The 20,856-nt window shown below is 42.3% G+C and overlaps 1 protein-coding gene across 10 annotated transcripts in view; it reads right to left on the bottom strand.

Moving 5' to 3' along the window:
* The window catches only part of PRPSAP1 (phosphoribosyl pyrophosphate synthetase associated protein 1), a 98,553-nt gene that overhangs the window by 16,727 nt on the left and 60,970 nt on the right, over positions 1-20,856 (bottom strand). For all 10 annotated transcript variants that reach the window (XM_053293700.1, XM_053293692.1, XM_053293702.1 and 7 more), the window contains 5 exons: positions 19,433-19,499; positions 13,782-13,954; positions 5,078-5,193; positions 2,660-2,715; positions 1,392-1,537 (listed from right to left, as the gene is read on the bottom strand). In XM_053293700.1, coding sequence (XP_053149675.1) covers positions 1,392-1,537; positions 2,660-2,715; positions 5,078-5,193; positions 13,782-13,954; positions 19,433-19,499 — 558 coding nt within the window. The remainder of the gene's footprint in view (positions 1-1,391; positions 1,538-2,659; positions 2,716-5,077; positions 5,194-13,781; positions 13,955-19,432; positions 19,500-20,856) is intronic.

Here is a 20,856-nt window from a genome sequence, read left to right as displayed (position 1 = left end):
GATTATTTATTGGGACTTTTGTACCAAATAAGCCACTGAAGGCAACATATGAAAATGCATAATAGAACACGGGTATAAATATCTTACCCAATACAAATTAGCTTTGCAGGAAAATGTTGCTCCCTATGTTTTAAGCAGGGAGGCAAATTATTTGACGGCCAGCAGTTCATTTCACTTAGCACACAAAAGGTCGGCCCACCACTGTCCTGTTAAAGGCTAATATATTCAAGGTGGCCTAATTTCAGAGCAGGAGAATGTTCTGACTCACCAAATAAAGATAATGCTGCATTGCCAACATCCTATTTTTATATCAAAGGACTTAACAGTTTCAGAAACTAACACTTTGGTCTAGAAGTATGCATAACATTTACATGTTCCTGCATTTCAACAAAAAGGGGGAAGAAGGTGACAGATAACAGGAGCCGTTTCTTTGTACAGTCTCATGGTATGGTGCTCTTCAGAGTTCACTTCCAGATCTTCCTTAGCAAGTGGACAGAAACTGAGTTATCTGGAAGGTTGTCCACACCATATGTTGGGACTTCAGAGGATGTAACATTTGCTTCTCTATTAACTATAGCTAACTTGCCATGCACTTTTTGGTTGCATTTTATATGGCAGAGTATTTGTCTACAGCCTCACTTGTACTAGCAGAAAAAGCTGCCTCACAAAAGATTTATCCATACAACTATATGAATATGTGAGTAACTGATGCCCCTTGCCTTAACCTCTCATTCCTAAGTAGGCAGCACTGTAGGCTGTGAAGGGGAGTTATACATCCCAATAGTATGACTGTAGTACAAAAATCCCATCCCGTTAGCTACTTTTCAGACCAGTCTGCATTCCCATCTCCAAATCCACTCCTCTTTAGCCTATTTACCACTCAGAAAATAAACCTCTGTCTGGGTTGTACCATTCCAGATGGAAAGGTGGGGTTTTGCATGACTGAATGCTCCTCCTTACCAAAGAAAACTAGATGTCATGGAGAAGTGTAAGCTGGGACCCTTCTTCTCCCTGACATGCCACAATTTTCTAAGTACAGAAAGAGTTTTTGTAGGGAAGAACATCCTACCACATTAGCCCCCCAGCTGCAATCTGATGTGCTAAAGCATAGACAAGTCTACCATCTCAGCAGGAACAGTCTTATTTTTGCTTGGCATCTTAGCTCTTATCAAGCAAAGATGTCAGATTATCTCTTGGTATGTACATGATCTCTTTATAGATTCCGATCTTGGCTTGGCTACTAATCTAATTAAATTGCTGCTATGTTCTTTGACAGTTTTTCTTCTGTGCACATGGCATGGCATCGGTTCCTTCAGCAGAAGACAGATTAGTTCTTGCATCAAAACATCTTGCTCAATAAATCCAAATAAAATAAGGACAGAACAACATACAAGGCAGCTCCAGCCCAGGATGAACTGTAGTGTTTTTTACTGTTGGAGGAGAGTGGCGTCCATCATCCATGTCTTGCTCTGTGCATTGGGCTTCTCCGTGGATGACTGCCAGTCCTAGTCGCAGTCGCTCAGCATAAGACTGGGCCCTGAATAAACATAGCAGCATGTTAAACAAAACTTTCCCCTTGGAAAAAGTTATCCCCCCACATTTATTCCAAACAGGATTCAGCCTAGCAAAGGAGACCTGCTTTTCAGCAAACAATAGTTTGTACTTAATAAATCTTGCTTTTCTCAATTGTTTTTGAATTTCCTTTTAGCAAAACTATCCCTGTAGACTCTCTCCTCTTATTTCCTTAAGAAGAAAGCCAGAAGATGTTTATTCTGGGTGTGTCAAATTCTAGAAAAGAGGGTTAAGTGACACTTCTGTATTCGAGTTTATTTCAGTTTACTGACAATGCCTTCATATGTCAACACCATCCTTCCTACCTACCTGTTATAATTTTGAAATTTGTTACAATTTCAAGTTATCAACTTTAACTGAACCAAACTGCAATAAAGTCATAAGATGGCAGAAACAGAAGCATTTAATGTTAATGTTCAAAGCATTTCAGAAAGTGCACTGTTCTTTACAAGGGTTTTTTGAATGCCTCTTTTCTTGAAAAGTCAATCTTCTTGCAATTAAAGTCCCAAGTTTCTCAAACTCGTTATGGATGTAAAGAGGAGATGTTTCCATTGATGAAGAATGCAGTTTGGCTTCTAGGAAGGCTATCTGAGCTTTTGTTAGAGCCTAAATTATAGGCAAGTAGCGCACACATTTTTTTCTCAAAACTAAGTTGGTGTAGTTAAAAACATTTAACTGGAAACTGGTCCAGTTCGAGCAATGTAATCGCAAACGACTTCGAACCAGTTTGACCAAATCCGTTCGGGGACCCACTGTTCGGTCTGAATTCAGTCCAAACCGTGGCAAACGTTCCATGCAAACCCCTAACTGGAAGGGGACTATCCCATATATAGATGAATAAATGTTAATCCTAAGGAGTTACATCTTCAGTTTGAGATTTCTGCATCTCTTTCGGCTAACTTGGTAGTGATACAGTAGTGTCTGCAAATAATTTCCTTGATATTAACTAGAGCTTGATACAAGTATTTACAAAACTGTTTTCCATTGATTTAGGTGGATCAATTCAAGTCAGACTCTTAACTCTAAGGGGGCCTGAACTACAAGCGGTGTCTTTCTGACACATTAGGTTGTATAAAAGTATAATTACCTCTTAGCTGCATCAGGAGACTTGGCTACAATTACTGCATTTCTGTAATCAGGAATCTACAGTCAAAATACAGAGTTGTGACATTTGAGAACAGTACAACTGATATTGAGTAACCATTACAGCTTGAATGAAGGCCAAACTACATACAAACATTAATCATGTCAGTTGGCCCTATTGTTCAGGTATTTTGTTTCTTTAAATGTCAGCCAATGGGAGCTTTCCACCTAGGAGGAAACCACTGATACAGGGAACGCGGATCTAGTTCAGGAGTGTGGTGGAAGAGTTAAAGCTTCCCTCCATCCCCTGCCATGGTCTCAGTCCCTTAGATGTGAATGATGTTTAAACAAACATGCAGACTCAAATGATGTGATTAATGTCATACTTAGTTTAACCCCAAGTCACTACTGTATACTTCAGATTACCTTCATTCTGTAGAGTCACATTCCTATGATGCGCTCAGCTTGATAAGTTTTTAAATAATTACACAAAATTGTTGAATTCACTACTGTAGAATATTTCTATATACCATTCAGAAATTTAGCTACTCGCAGAGTTCTGAGGCAAAGTAGACACAACAGAGAGATTTGTCATTTTTAAATATGTGTTAATAGCTGTCACATGGGATTTGGGTGGTGGGGACAATGAATACTTGGATCATGGTGCTGGGTGAGGATGTGGGGGTTTAACCTATTTCGCTGAACTGTTTTCTAGGCTGTTTTGGAGCAAACAACTACAGGTATTACACTGGTTTCTGGATGTACTGCTGCACAAGCAAGGTAGTAGTTTAGTGAGGGGGATTTTAGTTATGAAAATTGTAAACCAGCACAGCCACAGATCTTCTAAAGGGGGAGATCCTATTTGTGGATCTCTTGTATGTCTAATTTAGACCTTTGACACCATGAAATGCTCTCAATATATACATCGTGATCTGCAGAGCTGCAGTGGAGAGAAGGGTTGAGTCATGCTCCATAAGGGAGAACTGTTGCTTAGAAAGTAAATATGTCTCCATGTATCACCTGGTACCCAAAGTCTTAAAAACAGCTTTCCATCTGCCTAGAAAAGTGATGAGATGTTCTAACAGGTCTGAGCCTTTGCTCCTGAAGATCCCAAGTTTCCTCACAACTTGGCTCCACATCTTATTCTTAATCAATTTGTTTTTATAGAGAGTTCTTGAAACAAGATTAGCTTGAAAAGGCATCACCAATTGTACAATAAACTTAAAATGATGCTTGAAGGCATTAGAAGTTATCCAGGTTGAATTCCTCCCCCTGCTCATTCTAGCTGCATCACAGATTCCTCTCTATTAATTATTATTATTATTATTATTATTATTATTATTATTATTATTATTATTATTATTATTTTAAAGAAGCCCCTAGAATAGCTTTAACACCCAGGATGATGGAACACAATATTTGTAGCCCTATCCAGTGATTCCCAAAAGTTAAAGAACAGCTGTACTGGATCGGGCCCCAGGTCTATCTAGTCTAGCGTCCTGTTTCACACAGTGGCTCAACAGATGCCTCTGAGAAGCCCACAGCAAGAGGTGAGTGCATGCCCTCTCCCCTTGCTGTTGCTCCCCTGCAACTGGTATTTAGAAGCATCTTGCCTCTGAGGCTGAAGGTGGCCTAGAGTCACCAGACTAGTAGCCATTGATAGACCTATCCTCCATGAATTTGTCTAAGCTTGTATGTCTAAGTTATTGGGAATGCACCAAAATAATTTTGTTTCTCTTTAGGACTTTTCATACTTAAGAGGAGAGCTGGTCTGGAGGTAGTAAGCATGACTTGTCCCCTTAGCTAAGCAGGGTCTGCCCTGGTTGCATTTGAATGGGAGACCACATGTGAGCACTGTATGATATTCCCCTCAGGGGATGGAGCTGCTCTGGGAAGAGCAGAAGGTTTCAAGTTCTCTCCCTGGCTTCTCCAAGATAGGGCTGAGAGAGATTCCTGCCTGCAACCTTGGAGAAGCCACTGCCAGTCTGTGAAGGCAATACTGAGCTAGATAGATCAATGGTCTGACTCAGTATATGGCAGCTTCCTATGTTCCTCTTTGTTGCTTTGTTCTCAGAACCCATTTCAGACTATAAAAGTAAACCAGAAAAGGAAGGCTTGGTAGAATAAAATGGCAGATTTGGGGATGCTTTCCCAACTAAATAAATGTGTAGTTACCTCTCACTACAGAGGAAAATGAATTGCAATGTTAATCTTGACATCAACAAATCACATGTTGACCAATATGTCAAACTAGCTTAGGAATGCATCAATGTTAAGAGGCTCCTGAAACACACTCTTGGGTCCCCCTTCAGCATTAGAGAATCAGCTGCAAATGATTTATGCTATTTTAGACAAGTCTGAGAATGAGCAGTATTCAGCATAGGCTATGATTAGAACAACTGATGACCAAAACCAACTTCACCTCTTCCTGTATATACTGAAGCAAAAACGGCGATGCCCTCAGGTTGTCAACAGGAAAGCTAAAAAAACCCTGGATTTCTTTTTGGTGAAGATCCATAGTAATGATGTGGGTTAAACCTAAAAGAAGAACACATGTAAAATTCACTGAAGAGCTGCAACACCCATCAGCGTCACACTCTCAGAAACCATGAATTTAAAACAAACTCATTTTTACAATGCCTGCCATTAATTGCCATTGAATGTCTATGTTCTTTCCAGTTAGGCAAATCTATTATTAGGAAGCTTGCTACACAATCTTGTGTGTGTTATAGGTTATAGACACTGCTTAACCTTTGCCATACAGAATGTTGGTTCAGGGTGGATTTGGACTTTCACTGAACATTTTTATTATTTACAAACCACAGTAGTTGGAGGGAAAAAGAGAGAGGAAGCAAAAGACCCAAACATTACTTTGTGCCAGTGTTTTCATGTAATATTTAAGCAAGATAAATAAAAGAAATCAAGTGGGCTGGCTCTATTTAGTAAGCCCCAGATTACTCTTTCTTGAACTCTCTATTACTTTAAATAGTCACTTCAGCTACTCCAGACATTGCAAACTTCTAACCTTCAACCAGATTTCTGTTTATCAGGGGGTACAGGGGCTATAATGGGGAGGAAGGGAGGAAAACAATTTCACCACCTATTTTATCCTCAAAACAACCTGAAAGATGAGCCAGTCACCATCTTTCAGCCTGAGGACACCAGCTGAGCTTCATTGGTTAGAAGGTATGTGAAGCCAGGCCTTCCCTTTTCAAGTTGGAGACTAACCACTACATCACGCTGGTCCTCACAGCCAAGCACTTCTAAATCAAATCTGGATACAGATGTGCTCAACTCTGACTAGACCATAACATGCTTAAGCTGAAGTAGTATGGAAACAGGAATTCTTGAAGGCATGAGACAGGTAAGTTGACAAGATCCCATACAGATTTTAAAATTAGAACACACACCGGGGCTATTCACACAACTGGGCAGAGGGTGGGGAAGGCAGGGTTCAACCTATCTTCCCCCAGATGATCGATCTTCGTTTCTTCAGTTCATGATCTGTGTGCTCACATGACCCATGCTGCCAGGAGCACCATGGATCAACAGAATCCGGGACTCATTTTTCCGACCTCCGGATATCCCACAAGGCACCATGTGACAAGCATGGTGCCTTGAGAGATTCCTTTTTCAGACAGGCACTCTCCTCGGGCTGTGTGCAGTCCAAGGGGACACACAATCCCAGCAGCTGGGTTAAGGGAGCACTCACTCTCTAAATCTCGGCTAACAGCTGGGCGGATCCATGAGGATCCCGGCGCTTCACACGAGCAGCCTAGTCCAGCTTGTGAGAACAGCCTCACTATATCATGCATGCCAAAGGAGCACTTTATAGTTTCCACATGCTAGGTTCTACAGTTCTATTTTCTTATAGTCCAAGCTTTAAAAATATGCATTATTTCTTGAATGCTTATTTAAACATACAAAACAAAAGTACAGCCAGACTTTTATATTATTTGATCAATATATGATCAAATATTACTCAACATTTGATTGGTTTCCAACTGGGGCTCACCTAGATAGGAGAGGGAATCCCTTTAGACCACAATGCCACCTCCCTTTCCCCAGCTACAAAGCATACATACTGGTACTGTCATGAGGAGGAGACCAAACAGAGATAGCTAAGAGGGATAACTGCTGGCTTTAAAAAGGGAGGAGAGCTGGATAAGCCACTGCCAGTCTGTCAATCACAGTCACAATACTGAGCTAGACGGACCAATGGTCTGACTCAATATATGGCAGCTTCCTATGTTCCTATGCTCTTATCTCAAGACACTCTTCCAAAATCAAGTCATGGATAAAACAGTAGGTTACTCACCTGTAACTGGGGTTCTTCTGGTGGTCATCTGTCCATCCATATAGTTGGGCTTCTCTCTCCATATTGAGGATGTAGCTCCTCCCACCACAATCTTTGGTCACATGCTCTGTTCCCCTCTCCTCAGTTCCTGAGTCCACCTCTGCAGAGCTCTGCAGCAGGGAGGATGGGTGCATGTGTGAATGACCACCAGAAGAACCCCAATTACAGGTGAGTAACCTGCTGTGCTTCGGAGTGGTCTCTGTTCATCACACAGATGGGTGCATTGCAAGCTCTTATCAATGGAGGAGGGAAGCAGCACCAATGAAAGTGCAAGACACAGGAGTAGCAGCCATAGCCTTCAATGAAACAATAATTGCAAGAACGACTTTTCAAAGGCTATATCTTTCTTCGTTCTGACATCTAAAGCATAGTGTCCGATGAAAGATGTTGAGATAGCCCATGTTGTTGCTTGACAAATTGATTCTAGGAGGTAGCCATTTTTAAAAAAAAGATGGCAACAGATTAGTGGCGCATTTTGCAGCTCTTCTAATTAGCTTGTTTTAATCTGGTCCACAGGAGTGGAATTTTTATTGTTTTATAGTTATATCTTTTAAAATATATATATATATATATATATATATATATATATATATATATATATATACACACACACTTTTTTAAAAACCGGGAGCTGCTTAGAAGAAGCTCGGACTTTAAAGAGCATTATCTGGGAGAGTTGCTGGCTGTAATGAGGAAGAAACGAAATAGGACGAGCCCTTCTTTATTAAAGCCTTTAAAAGCAGCAAAACAGACACGGATCGATGACCTCCTGCTTTTAAAATAGACAGTGAGTGATTTGGCTACTCATGCTTCTCCTATAAGATATGAGATGTTAGAACAGGAAGATCTTAATCTGGCTAATCAGTCAATTGACGAGGTTGGGAAGACGTAGAGTAATGGCGATCGGAACCAAGGTTTCTCAGACAGAGAACTCAATCAATTTGTTTGAAGACCAAGCTCGGGAGCTTCAGTCTAGTTCCTATAAAGATCATTTAGCCCAATGCACTTTTTTAACAGGGAAAACTGTTTTGTCCATTTCTGAACAATTTTCAAATGTGGCTAACAAATTGGACTATATTAAGGATGTGCTTGATGCCTTTAGACAGAAACAAATGAGGACTCACCTGGCTAAAAGTGAAAATAATGTCACAGTTGTAGAACACAGTAAATTAGCAATAGAGCCCCTTGGAACAGAGCCAGTAGACACAAGAACTCAGAAGTTAATGCCTCCTAGAGCATGGAGCACTGGCTAAGTGATTCCTCCAGAGAAATTGCATCACATAGCAAATTGCTTTTTTGGAGATTAACAGGGGACGATAGGGTTCAAGGAAAGTGGTTACTCACTCACTGAGCCAGCTTTTAAGGGGAGAACAGTCATCTATAGGCCTGTTGAAATGGGAGAGACTCCCAAATACATTCCTGGGAATGCGTCACCTATTAACTTTTGACCAAGATTTAATCCCTTCAATTTTATTGAAAATGAAAAGATTTCTTTTTCTGTCATTTAAAATATCACCAATTGATGTTTTTAAAGAAGTGAGGGCTTGTCAAAGACTAATTGGAATGAGTAGTACAGCTTTGGAGCAGATTGACCTTGAACTACAGATGTCTACTGTAAAGATTCCAGAATCTTCAGCCTTATCTGAACTATTAAACAAGCCACAAAATTACAAAGTCCTTTTAACTCTCTCAAGACTACTCTTCAGAAGGAGCAAGAGACAATTTCTTTATGCTTAAGTACTCTCAAATGCAACTTGGCAAATATTTTTTAAACGAATGAACTGCTCAATAATCTCCTCCTTGGAAAAGAGATGTTGTCAAAGGAGGTATATAAAGAACAGGGAAAGCAGAGACAAGATAGGCAAACAGACAGATCTCTCACTAAATGCAGCTGAAGACAGAAGATCCACTTTAAAAAAAGAACTGGTGTATAGAAGGCAACTCAACAAACTTGACTTTACTACAAATTTGATGGATTTTGACACTTTGCATCCAGTGGAACCTTCTTGGGATACCTAGCCAGTGTTTTGGCATGTGAAACCTTCTATAGATATTTGTGTGGTCTACCATCCTTCAGACTGCTCACTGACCACAAACCCTTGGTGACCCTGATGAAGGGGAAAGATTAGGATCAAGCACCACTCCGATGCCAATGTCTTTTGATAAGAATGATGAAGTTCAGCCCAATAGATGAATATGTTCCAGGGGGAAAGCTGCTATTGCAAACACCTTATCATGTAGTCCCATACAACAAGAAAACTCCTATGACCTAGAGGAGGAAGTATGAGCTTACACTGATGCAGTACACATCTTCACAGAAACATCTGACAAGCAGCTTCTTCAGATCAGAACAGCTACTCAACATGATCCAGAACTTCAAGAGGTCTCACAGTATATCAGAAATGGGTGGCCTGAGTATATCAATGGACACTTCAGAGCTATGTAAGTGATACTTTGGTGAACGTGGCTAACTCAGTGAATTAGATGGATCAATAACAAAAGGAAATCATATTGCTGTACTGTGAACAATAAGAAATCCTAGACCTTATTCACCAAGGCCATCAGGGCTTAACCAAATGCTGTGAGCATGCCAAGCAGATGGTATGGTGGCTCAGTATCGGGAATGACTTAAAGACCAAGGTCTCATCTTGTGATTTTTGCAGAAGAAATAGACCAACTCAACAAAAAGAGCCTTTAATTACCACACCCTTGCCTACTAGACCTTGGAAGAGACTTGCTGCAGACCGTGTGAATTTCAAGGCCAACACTACTTGGTCATCATAGACTATTTTTCCAGATATATTGAGATGCTTTCCTTGTCCACTATCACATGTAGAGTCATTACACAACTGAAAAACACCTTTGCCTATTTTAGTATCCCAGAAGAGCTCGTGACAGACAATACACATCAGCAGAATTCAAGCTCTTTTGTGCATCATTTAACTTTAACCACGTTACTATGAGTCCTCACTACCCTCGGGCAAATGGGGAAGCAGAGAGGGCAATATAGACTGCTAATAAAATTTTGCTTCAAATCAGTTGCCGGAGGCACTTTTAATGGGTTTTTTGTGGACAAAATCTCCTGTATTCGGGCTGACAGACTCCACTATTTCTACAGGGTCTATGAAAGAGGTGTCCAGCAATCCCTCTTGCAGTATTACGTTGGATCAATTTCAATCTGTGACTCCTGAGGATGTGGACAAGCTACTTGGAACAGTGCGGCCTACCACTTGTTCTCTGGATCAACTTACACATGTGGCCACTACAAAGGTGGTTCCTCAATGTTTTCAAACCTCAAATAGATCCCCAAAACAGAATTCTTAAGGCGCTTCTGGTTGCTTCTATCTAGCAGGGAGATTGTTGGAGGCGGCCTAGTCAATATCATAAATGCATCGGTGAGGGAGAATAGGATACCTCCATGTTTGAAGGAGGCAATGGTTAGATTGCTTCTCAAGGAGCCTTCCCTGGACCCCTTAGCGATTGATAATTATAGGCTGATCTCCAAAATCCCTTGCTTTGGCAAGATGACTGAGAGCGTGGTGGCCGACCAGCTCCAGGTGGTTTTGGAGGAAACTGATTATCTAGACCCATTTCAAACTGGCTTTAGAGCTGGCTATGAGGTTGAGACAGGCTTGGTCGGCCTGATGGATGACCCCTACTGGGGAATTGACAGAGGGAGTGTGACTCTGTTGGTACTTTTGGATCTTTCGGCAGCATTTCATACCATCGACCATGGTATTCTTCTGGATTGCCTGAAGGAGTTGGGGATAGGGGACACTGCTTTGCAGATAGGTTCCACTCCTACCTACCTCTCAGGCAGATTCCAAATGGTGGAGCTTGGTGACAGTTGCTCCTCAAAACAGGAGCTTCTACATGGAGTCCCTCAGGGCTTAATTCTGTCACCAATGCTTTTTAATATCTATATGAAACCGCTGGGTAAGGTCAGATTTGGTGCTGGGTATTATCAGTATGCTGATGACATCCAAATTTACTTCACCTTTTCATCTATATCATCAGGAAATGGCATTCATCCCCCAAATGCCTGCCTACAGGCAGTAAAGGGCTGGATGAGGGATAACAAATTGAAGCTGAATCCAAGCAAGACAGAGGTGCTCATTGTAGGGGTTCAGAATCTGAGGGATGAGTTAGATCTTTCTGTGCTGGGTGGGGTTACACTCCCCAGGAACGAGCAGGTACACAGCTTGGGAGTACTCCTGGACCCAGGCCTCATCCTGGTATCTCAGGTGGAGGCTATGGCCAGGAGTGCTTTCTATCAGCTTCAGCTGATTCAACAGCTGCATCCATTCCTTGAAGAGGACAACCTCAAAACAGTGGTGCATCAGCTGGTAACCTCCCGGCTTGACTATTGCAATGCGCTCTACGTGGGGTTGCCTTTGTATGTAGTTTGGAAATTTCAATTAGTTCTAAATGCGGCAGCCAGATTGGTCTCTGGGGCAACCTGGAAAGACCATATTATGCCTGTTTTGAAACAGTTGCACTGGCTGCCGATATGTTTCAGGGGAAAATACAAAGTGCAGGTTATTACCTTTAAAGCCCTGAACGGCTTAGGTCTAGGTTACCTTGGAGAGCGCCACCTTCTGCGTGATTCCCACTGCACTTTGAGGTCATCTGAGGAGGTCCGTCTCCAGTTGCCACCAGTACATCTGGTGGCGACTCAGAGGCGGGGCCCTCTCTGTAGTTGCTCCTGGGCTGTAGAATGCACTCCCTGCAGAAATCCGTAATTTGAGTTCATTATTGGCCTTCAGGAGAGCCCTCAAAACCTGTTTGGCCTGGCCTTCCAGGGTTTTTAATTTCTTGTAAATGCTTTTAACTTGCTGTAACCTGGTTTTCCAGGGTTTTTAAACTGTTTTGAACGTTTTAACTGTTAATTATTTTATGGTGTTTTAGAGTTTGTTTTTAATTGTTAATTGATTTTAATTGTTTTGTTTTAATGTAAATCGCCCTGAGCCATTTTTTGGAAGGGCAGTATAGAAATCAAATAAATAAATAGAAGAAATCTCTACAGAATTCTCTTTCACCTGGTCTGTAACGGTCAAAGTAATAGGCATATTTGTCTTGTAAGCAGCCTGTCAGGGAGTAATGGTCCTAGATCTCCTGTCATCCCTACTCCTCCGTGATGGGATAGGTCTCCTATCATCCCTACCTCTCCGTGATGACCCCTCCATAGATCTCCTGTCTTCCCTACCCCTCCGTGATGATCTGCTGTCCCTTTCCCGTTCTGGAGGAGGTGTGTACTCTATTGATCCCAAGCCTACTGAGCAATCAGAGTTCATATGTGAGTCTGCATAAGGAGTTGGCATTTCCAGGTATACGGGATCCAGCCTTGGGACCGTTCCCCGACATAGAATGGAGAGTTGTCATGCTCGGTGCTAAATTCGCACTGCGCCTGGTTTTCCTTGATGTTTGCACTGAGGGAGCACAGTGCTTTGTCTCCTTTGCTACCTTGGCTTGTTTCGAGGCAGGAGCCTGCTGTTTTGACTTGGCCACCAGTGCAGGTATGATCCCAAACAGTGTCTTCTTCTTTGCTTTTGGGGCTTACAGAGTCTGATCTGTGCTTCTTTTTCTTTAGTTTCTTGAGTTGGTGCAGCAAGGGCAGGTTGCTCACTCCGCTGAGCAGCCCCTAGTAATTGTACCAAGAATGGCAGCGGTGCTTGCTCTGAGGCAGAGCATTTTCGCTTGTGCTGCAGGGCTGACTGACAGTACAGTTAGTCAGTGCTCATTGCCGGATTCGAGTTCTTGCTTCGTCCTGGCAAGGCAGCAGCCATAGTAGTAAGCACCGAGCTTAATGGACAGTCCATAGACACGCCACTGTCCTGCTCCATAGTCTTTGGGGACAATAGAGCCCTTTCCCACAGCGCAGAGCAGAGTCTCAAAGCTCTATTACAACGTGCTTGGTGCATGAACTTTTGACAGTGTAGACAGGACAGCACTAAATGTGACTCTCCCATGCACAACAGGCAAAGGTTATGGCCATCTGATGAAGGAACTTTAGCTTGGCATGAGGAACATCTAAATGTGATTTTCTGGTCCATAAAATCTTGGTGAGAATGCCTCTGCCCCTCAAAAGGCAGAGTGGGGACACCAGAGTAAATCAAAATGCAAAACTGAAATGTAGAAATATTGATAAAGAAAAACTAAGAGAATGAACAAAATAAGGAGAGAAATTGAAATATTTTACAGATTGGAAACTGAAAGGTTCTCTCTCAGTGTGATAATCTCTCTTCAGCAGATGAAGAACAATTGAGGAGAGGGAAGCGGAGCATGTGACCAGGGATTGCTGGGGGAAGAGCCACAGCTTCAACATGCAGAGTAAAGCTTGGAAGGTTCCCAAGCTACACTTCACACAAGTGTGAAGCCCATCTGTGTGATGGACAGAGACCACTCAGAAGAAGCTGTATTATGGTCTGACCTGAAATGGAGCAACAGTGCCAACTGATGCCATATTGACAAGGCAACAGGGTCACCTCAACTTCAGGGGTGGATGTAAAGGGGGAGGGCAGCCTTTATCTTTCTGACTTCTCCTTAACTGCCTTCCCAACCCCTGTATCTCCCCCTGTCCAAGAATAACTCAAATGGGGGTGTCCCTCCTTTCTGCCCCCACTGCCAGGTTGCCATAAATAAAGGTTGCCTGGACACATCATAAACGAAAAGCAGGAACAAACCAGCAGCCAAAACAAATTCTTAAATTATTATAGGGAAGCACAACTGTGACAGGTAAAAACTTGTTACCTCTGATCAACTCACTCACCTGCTTTGGCCAGCATGGAAGCAAGGAGTTTACAAACTACTGAGCCTCTCTTCCTCATTTTGCTCTGCTTGCTGTAGGGAAAGTAGGGAATGACCCCAGTGATGTTTTTGGCACAGGATGTCTTCAATGCATAAGCCATGATCAGCAGTTCCATCACTGCAGTGTTCACATCTCTGAAATGGTTGAAAATAATCAGAATCGACCAATAAAACTCTACTAACTGTATCCTCCAAAACAAAAATGTGAGCCCAGATACCATAACCAGAAATACTATGTTTTGCTACTGAAAAACAGATTTTGTTTCTTGGAGAGCATGGCAGCAGACAAGTCCCCCTTTTAGCCTAGTGAATTTCAAGTTGCATTCATTCCACAGAAACTTGCCAGAAATTCCTCAATGAGAAGTTCAGTGACAGTAGAGGAGTTTCCCAGAAAGAAAGCTTGTACACCATTACCAATCTTCTGTGATGAATAATCAAAGAAAGTGACAGGCACATTCAAAAACATGCATCCTAGAATCATACACTGTGTACAATGGGCACACATGGGTTCCTTAACAGTCAAACTAACTTGGAAAAGCTTCCTTAAGGTTAAGTTTAAAAGCCAGATCACCTAATCCATCTGACATGATTGCAATCCATCTCATTTCAACTGCCAGAAACTTATCATAAGCCCTGTTTGGAAAAGGAAAAGTTCTAACAGAGCAAATTAAAACTGTTACTTGTTTACCAGTATTTAATACGGTAACTAAGGGAGGACATGATTGCAGCTCATAAAAACTATGAATGGTATGGAGAAAGTGGATGGAGAGAAGTTTTCCTCCTTCTCTCATAACATTGGAGCTAGGGATCATTCACTAAAAACAGCTGGCAGGAGATTTAGGACAGACAAAAAGGAAGCATTTCAGACTGTGCACAAAAATCAATCTATGGAATTCACTGCCATACATGACTTTAAAAGGGTATTAGGCAAATTCATGGATAACAAGTCTCTCAACAGCTACTAGGCATGATGGTTATATGCTAGAAGCAGTATGCCTTGAATACCAGTTGCAGGAGAGTACCCTATTTTCATGTATATACCCTGCGGGGCATACAAACCTGCAGGGGTGGGGTGCATGCAGAGAGCTAAATGGGTCCAGGTATCCAGAATTATTTTCACACAGGCATTGCAATACAGAGTCTTCCCATCCCCACTAGTCTGTCAGAAGCCCTCGATCTGATCCTGTTTGCTTGCATGCTCCAACACCCCTCCACCCAGACTGGCCATTTTGCTGCTGGATCGGCTCCCTCCCTTTAGGAAGCTCCAGGCACGGGTCCAAGGAGGCAGCAGCAGGCAGTGCCTACCGCTGGAGGAATCCACCCACCCAACCAGCTGGCTGGCAGCCCACTGCATCCAATGGGCTTGGGCAGAGTCCTGGCAAAGAGCCCAACCTGCAAAACATCCCTCCACCTGTTGTAGCAGCACCACGGGTATGATTGAAAGGCCTTTTAAAAAGGAGGAAGGGGAGGCAAGTTACTGTATCATCACATATATATACCACCAGGGAGAATACAAAGGTATAGGCTATCCATGATCTTTTAATACAAGTGCTAGCTTTCTGCAGGGTGTACAGGCAAACATTTGGAAACAGCAGGAGAAAGAGTATGCCTTCATCTTCTGCTTGTGGGCTTCCCAGAGGCATCTGGCTGGTCACCATGGAAAACAGGATGTTGCACTAGATAATTGGATCCAGTGGTCCCTCTAATTTTTTTCATCTCTACACGGAATAAGTTTTGTTCTCGGCAGCGGTACCAAGACAGTGTGTGCATACCTGCATTCAGAATGGGGCCTTCCTGATTCAACCTGAGCGGGATCTAAAATGAACTGAGCGGACATCTAAAAACATCCCTAATGCATATACCTGAATGCTTAAAAACATATAAAGGGACAGTAAAAAAATAATAATTATGAGGTGTTAGCCAATGGCAGGAAAGCTTTGCTAACATTTATAGTTTAAGGGTCAGTTTTTAAACTGCTGTATCTTAGCCATTTTACATCAAATCTGCATCAGGTTTGGAGGGCTGGTGCCTCATTATCTAACTGATGTTTGCAAAGGGTCAAGCAGATTGGACAGATTGCTTCCATAGGATGTTCAGGACGCATAATGGAAAGATGTTGAAATAACAAATCTTAACTATACTGGTACTATTGTGCCAGTATCATGTACAGTATCACGGGTTACATTTGATTTTTAAATCAGATCAGGGTTGGTTTTTTTGACATTATGGTAGTAGTGTTGTGAAGTGGGAGGCCTGCCATGTCATCTTAAGCAGCATAAACAGGTCTGATCATTTGTCTGTGCTTGATCAGGATATGCATTTGGTGGTGGTGGTACTAGAGGCAGGGGGTGGTGGAACTCTCTGCCTGGAACCACTTTAGAAGAAAATCTCTTTAAAACAGCAAGTTACCAAGCTGCAGCTCCTCTTTCATTGGCACTTGGCATTCCACCAGATTGGGGCCACAGTCTTTCCTGGTCACCTGAGATGACACCCTTGGCAGTCTTATGGCTTTCAAAGATACATTCAACTTCTGTTCTAATCAGCCACTCTAATTTTCCATTGTTAACATCCTCTTGAAAAACACTTATCTTGACAGATTTGCCAATGTTCTCCAAATTCATCATTTTCTAACTTCACTATATTGCACCGATATGCTGCTTGATACACAAGAAAGCTTTGTTCATAACCAAAGGAGCAGCAAAGAATTATGTAACACTGACCCCACCCTCCAAGCAATTAAGACAAACAGTTAACAATGCACCATTTTCCTTCTCCATGAATTAAGGCAGCAGAGGCCAAGGATGGTCAAATGCTGCAAGTACAGTGCGTTTCAGAGAGACAGTTCACAGTTCATCAACTTCTGTTCTACGATTTGTTATTATAAGAATCAAGTATGAACAAGTTTGATCCAATGGCTTCAGGTACATTTACAGAGTAAGACCAGATTCCAATCGTTTGAGGACCTAGGACAGTAATTTGGGGTTGGAGTGCATACAGCGACCTTCTCTCACTACTGCATCAGAGATGCACATGGGGAAATGCCAGTTAGCTTACTCCAACTCTTCTCACTCACCTCTCAACTTGCTTACGGCAATTAAGAGCTGCCTCCAAGCAGATAAATTTAGGCATACTGGAAGAGTGGGCTATATTTTTCATCAAGGCTGGTGCAAACAGTTATGTGCAAACAGGTGAATTATGAAACATTTTTATGGGCTAGTAGGTTTTGTGGAATTATTTGTAAGGTTGCTTTACATGTCCCTACAGCTATTCATTGCAGCCTGGCTGCAATTCAGAGCATCCAGTGAAAGAAAGAAGAGGAGAGCAGAGACCACAGGCCCGAAGACCTTGAGTCTTAAAAATCTTCCTCAAGGGTGACCAAACAGTTTCGACCCCCTACCATCTCCAAAGAATATGCATATTGAGTTGGCATGCAGGACTAGACAGTTTGGGTTTTTATCTGAAATAACTGGATTAGAGTTGTCCAAAGAAGAATTTTATAACTTGATGTGTTGGGCATTTGATTCAAAACATCCAACCTCCAGAAACCAGGCAGCACCTGCACACTAGCTTTGCTGTCCCAAAGGCTATCTGTGTGGCAAGCAACAATAATTGCACAGCCAGTGAGTGAAGTGGGGCAGGGAAAGGTGTTCCTGGACAGTGCTGAGTAGCTCTTCCCCACACTTCCAGCTCTCCTCATCCCTTGCTCTTAATGCACTCCTCCTCCTGGCCTTTTGGGATGGAAGCATCTTTTATGTGGAGGAGCTTTGGGTGATCCAAAAATGAGTATTGCACGAAGGATCCTGGGGTTTGAGTAAAAAGGACCCCTTTGTTTCTACGTAATATGTTGATTTCTAGGATTAGAGATACTATGTGCAAGAATAACTAATGGAAGTGGACTGTAGTCCATGAAAGTGTATGCTACAATCAATTAATCTTTAAGGTCACACGACTTTTTTTTTTAAAACTAAAAAAATAAATTTCTTTGTGTTCTGGTCACCTCTTGTCTAGACACTACAACCTTCTCAATAGCCTTCCCTTTTGCCATGCTGCCCATGTCCAGTCAATGCAGGTGGTCTGCTAAACTGTTTTCTCTCCCATTCCTCTAGTTTTATCACCCAACTGCTTTAGTCTCTGCATTTGCCTCCAATTAGGCATGACCTGATGCGTTGGCTCTTATGGTGGCTGAATCAGTGTTACTGCAGTCGGGCGGCGGGGTGGGAAGAGGTGAGATGCCCAGATGCTGGTCATCATGTGATCTTGTTGGAGGATAAGCTCCTGAGAGATGGGGGCTCAGCCTCTTACAAGTTGTGCAGTGACTGCCAGGAGGTATTTAGGGGTGATGAACTGGGGAAGAGACAAAGGGCAGGCAAGCCCTAAGATGGAGAAAGCATTTTTGGTAAGTGCTCAGAGTCAGAGGCAGGAAGCCTGAAGAAAGGGGGTGGGGGGGGGAGAGAGAGAGAGAGAGAGAGAGATTCATGGTCACTTAGCCTCCCCACTCCTCCAACCTATTTTCTGCATAACTAAGGCCATTGAGGGATCAGAGGCCACAAGGCAAGGGTGAGGGTCTGAGTCAGCACATTAAGTCTTAAATTACTTTTTCTTATTTCCTCGCAGATGTTGGCCATATTTCCTCAACTCAGTGGTTCCCATACTTTGATGAAAAGTGCATTCCTCGTAAGACCTCAGACAATTACAAGTACCCCTCCCCACCAAAAAAATCTTGCTGCAATAGTAGAAGGAGAGCAAGTCTTGTGATAGCAAGCATGAATTGTCCCCTTGCTAAGCAGGGTCTACCCTGGTTTGCATTTGAATGGGAGGCTACATGTGTGAGCACTGTAAGATATTCCCCTCAGGGGATGGGGCCGCTCTGGGAAGAGCACCTGCATGCAGAAGGCTCCAAGTTCCCTCCCTAGCATCTGAGAGCTGAGAGACTCCTGCCTGTATTCTTGGAGAAGCCACTGCCCGTCTGTGTAGACAATACTGAGCTAGATAGACCAATGGACTGACTCGGTATAAGGCAGCTTCCTATCTTCCAGAGCAGCTGGTACAGAAAAAGGACAGAGTTAAGTTTTAGGCAACATGCTATTATTTTTCTTTTAGCTCATGCATGGAACCAAGTCTCCTCTCTGCAGAGATGCTGTAACTGAGCAAAATCAGAGGTATCAAACAAATGTTTCTTTTGCTGTCAACAAGTGGAGGCCTCTATTAATTCTGCTTTAAAGCAACATCTGGTTAAGGTACAATTATCAAAATGTTTCTTAAAATAGCAGAGGGACTGGGAGATTAATTAAGCAAGTCTCCAGGAAAGCTTCACAGACTACAGATTCATTGGATTTCATGTACTATCACCATCAATGCCAGATTAAGCGGTGTGATTAAGGGTCCCCACAGTTTATGCAGGAGATGAACTGGTATTATTAACATCACACATTCTCCCAGTAACAGAGGAGAAATTGATAGCAGGGCTGACAGATGGGTATTTACACTTGTAAACAGAGAGGAAACACTCCAGAACAAATCCTTTCAAATGGAAGATTCTATATACTCAAGATTCTGCTATATACTCAAGATTCACTACTGATCACAATTCAAAGTTTTCTATTGAAAACCTACCTGGGGATTGTCTGAATAATGAACACATCCTGGCCTCGGACAGATTCTTTTATTTCAACCCTTGTTTCTGTAAATGAGACAAAGATGTTTAAGCTTAAACACAATGCTTAAAAAGACAGTCTACTGGCATGTGCACTCTCAGCAAAACGATGGCTGTGGGGGCAGGTGTGTACACATAAACAACACTTTCAGAAGTTTATAGTATTTTAGACACCTCCCAAGTGAAGATTTGGGACAAACGGCTTTTAGATCTAAAGACTCTGCCTAGGGATTATTCTTCCTCTCTTTCTAAAGTTTAGCACCACCAGGGTTCAGCTTTGCACCCCGAGAAGCTTAAAATTTAAAGTTGGTCAGGAGAGAGCACTAAGCAAGTGGAGGCAAAGAGAGGACAAAGGAGGCAAAGAGAAGTTTCATGTAAACCTCAATTAGCAAGGGGATATGGCTTAGATATAGTGACCAACATCTTGAATAACCAAGTGCATGGGAGCCCCTCCTTTTCTGCCCACTGCCTCATCATTTCCAGGAGTCACCAGACGCCACTGTCTTGATCTAATTCTGCCGAACAGCAATTATGCAAAATTAGATGAATGGCAACATATGAAGATGTCAACAGAAAAGTTATGAGCAATTAAAAGCTTTCTAGCTATGTTAGGGCAAGAACATTGCCATGCTAGGATACCCCACTTCTGGATCATAGCCCTAAAGATGCTACTACCTCCTTTGGGAGCAAAATGTTGGACTGTTGCTTTATCAAACAGGCCAACTCAAACTATAGCATGTTGGAGGATATAAATGCACTGGATATTCTAGAACTGAAGTCAATTGTCTATGCTTTGGAGTGTATTTGAAAACAAATGTCCATATTTTTCAAAGTTTGATTTAGACTAGGGCTGTGGCTTCCCAGAAAATACACACATTTTCATAACACAACACATGAAGCACTTTATTTAAAGCCTATCTTATTCTGAGATGGGCTTTTGCTGCATGGCATGCTTCCAAGATCTTAGATACATCCTACCTAGTAGTTCAGATTTATAAAGTTCCTTAATTTGCACAGCAGCTGGAGTTTTACAAAAAGGCATTTCCTTTTACAAGAGTAAAAAGAGCACAAGGAGTGCATATTATCACACTGAAGCACACCCAGCATGAATAGATCACCCAGCCATAGATACTTAATCTAAGCAAATGTGATTCAACTGAAAATATAGGACTCAAAGCAGCAGTTAAAAATCCAAAGGGTTCATTTCACTGACTCACTGGAAGCTGGGCAGCAGTCATTAGGTTCAAAAACATTTTAAATAATGCTAAACACAAGGAAAAATAGGTTTATCTCATGGAATGATCACCATTATCATGTAGATTAAGTTCATTTTGGTCAGTAGTTTATATATGCACAGCAAGATGGCTTTGGACCATGTCAAAAC

This window comes from Hemicordylus capensis, chromosome 2 (genome assembly GCF_027244095.1).
Source record: "Hemicordylus capensis ecotype Gifberg chromosome 2, rHemCap1.1.pri, whole genome shotgun sequence".
NCBI lineage: Eukaryota > Metazoa > Chordata > Lepidosauria > Squamata > Cordylidae > Hemicordylus > Hemicordylus capensis.
The sequence above is the reverse complement of the archived record's forward strand: the minus strand, read 5'-3'. Positions and strand labels throughout refer to the sequence as shown.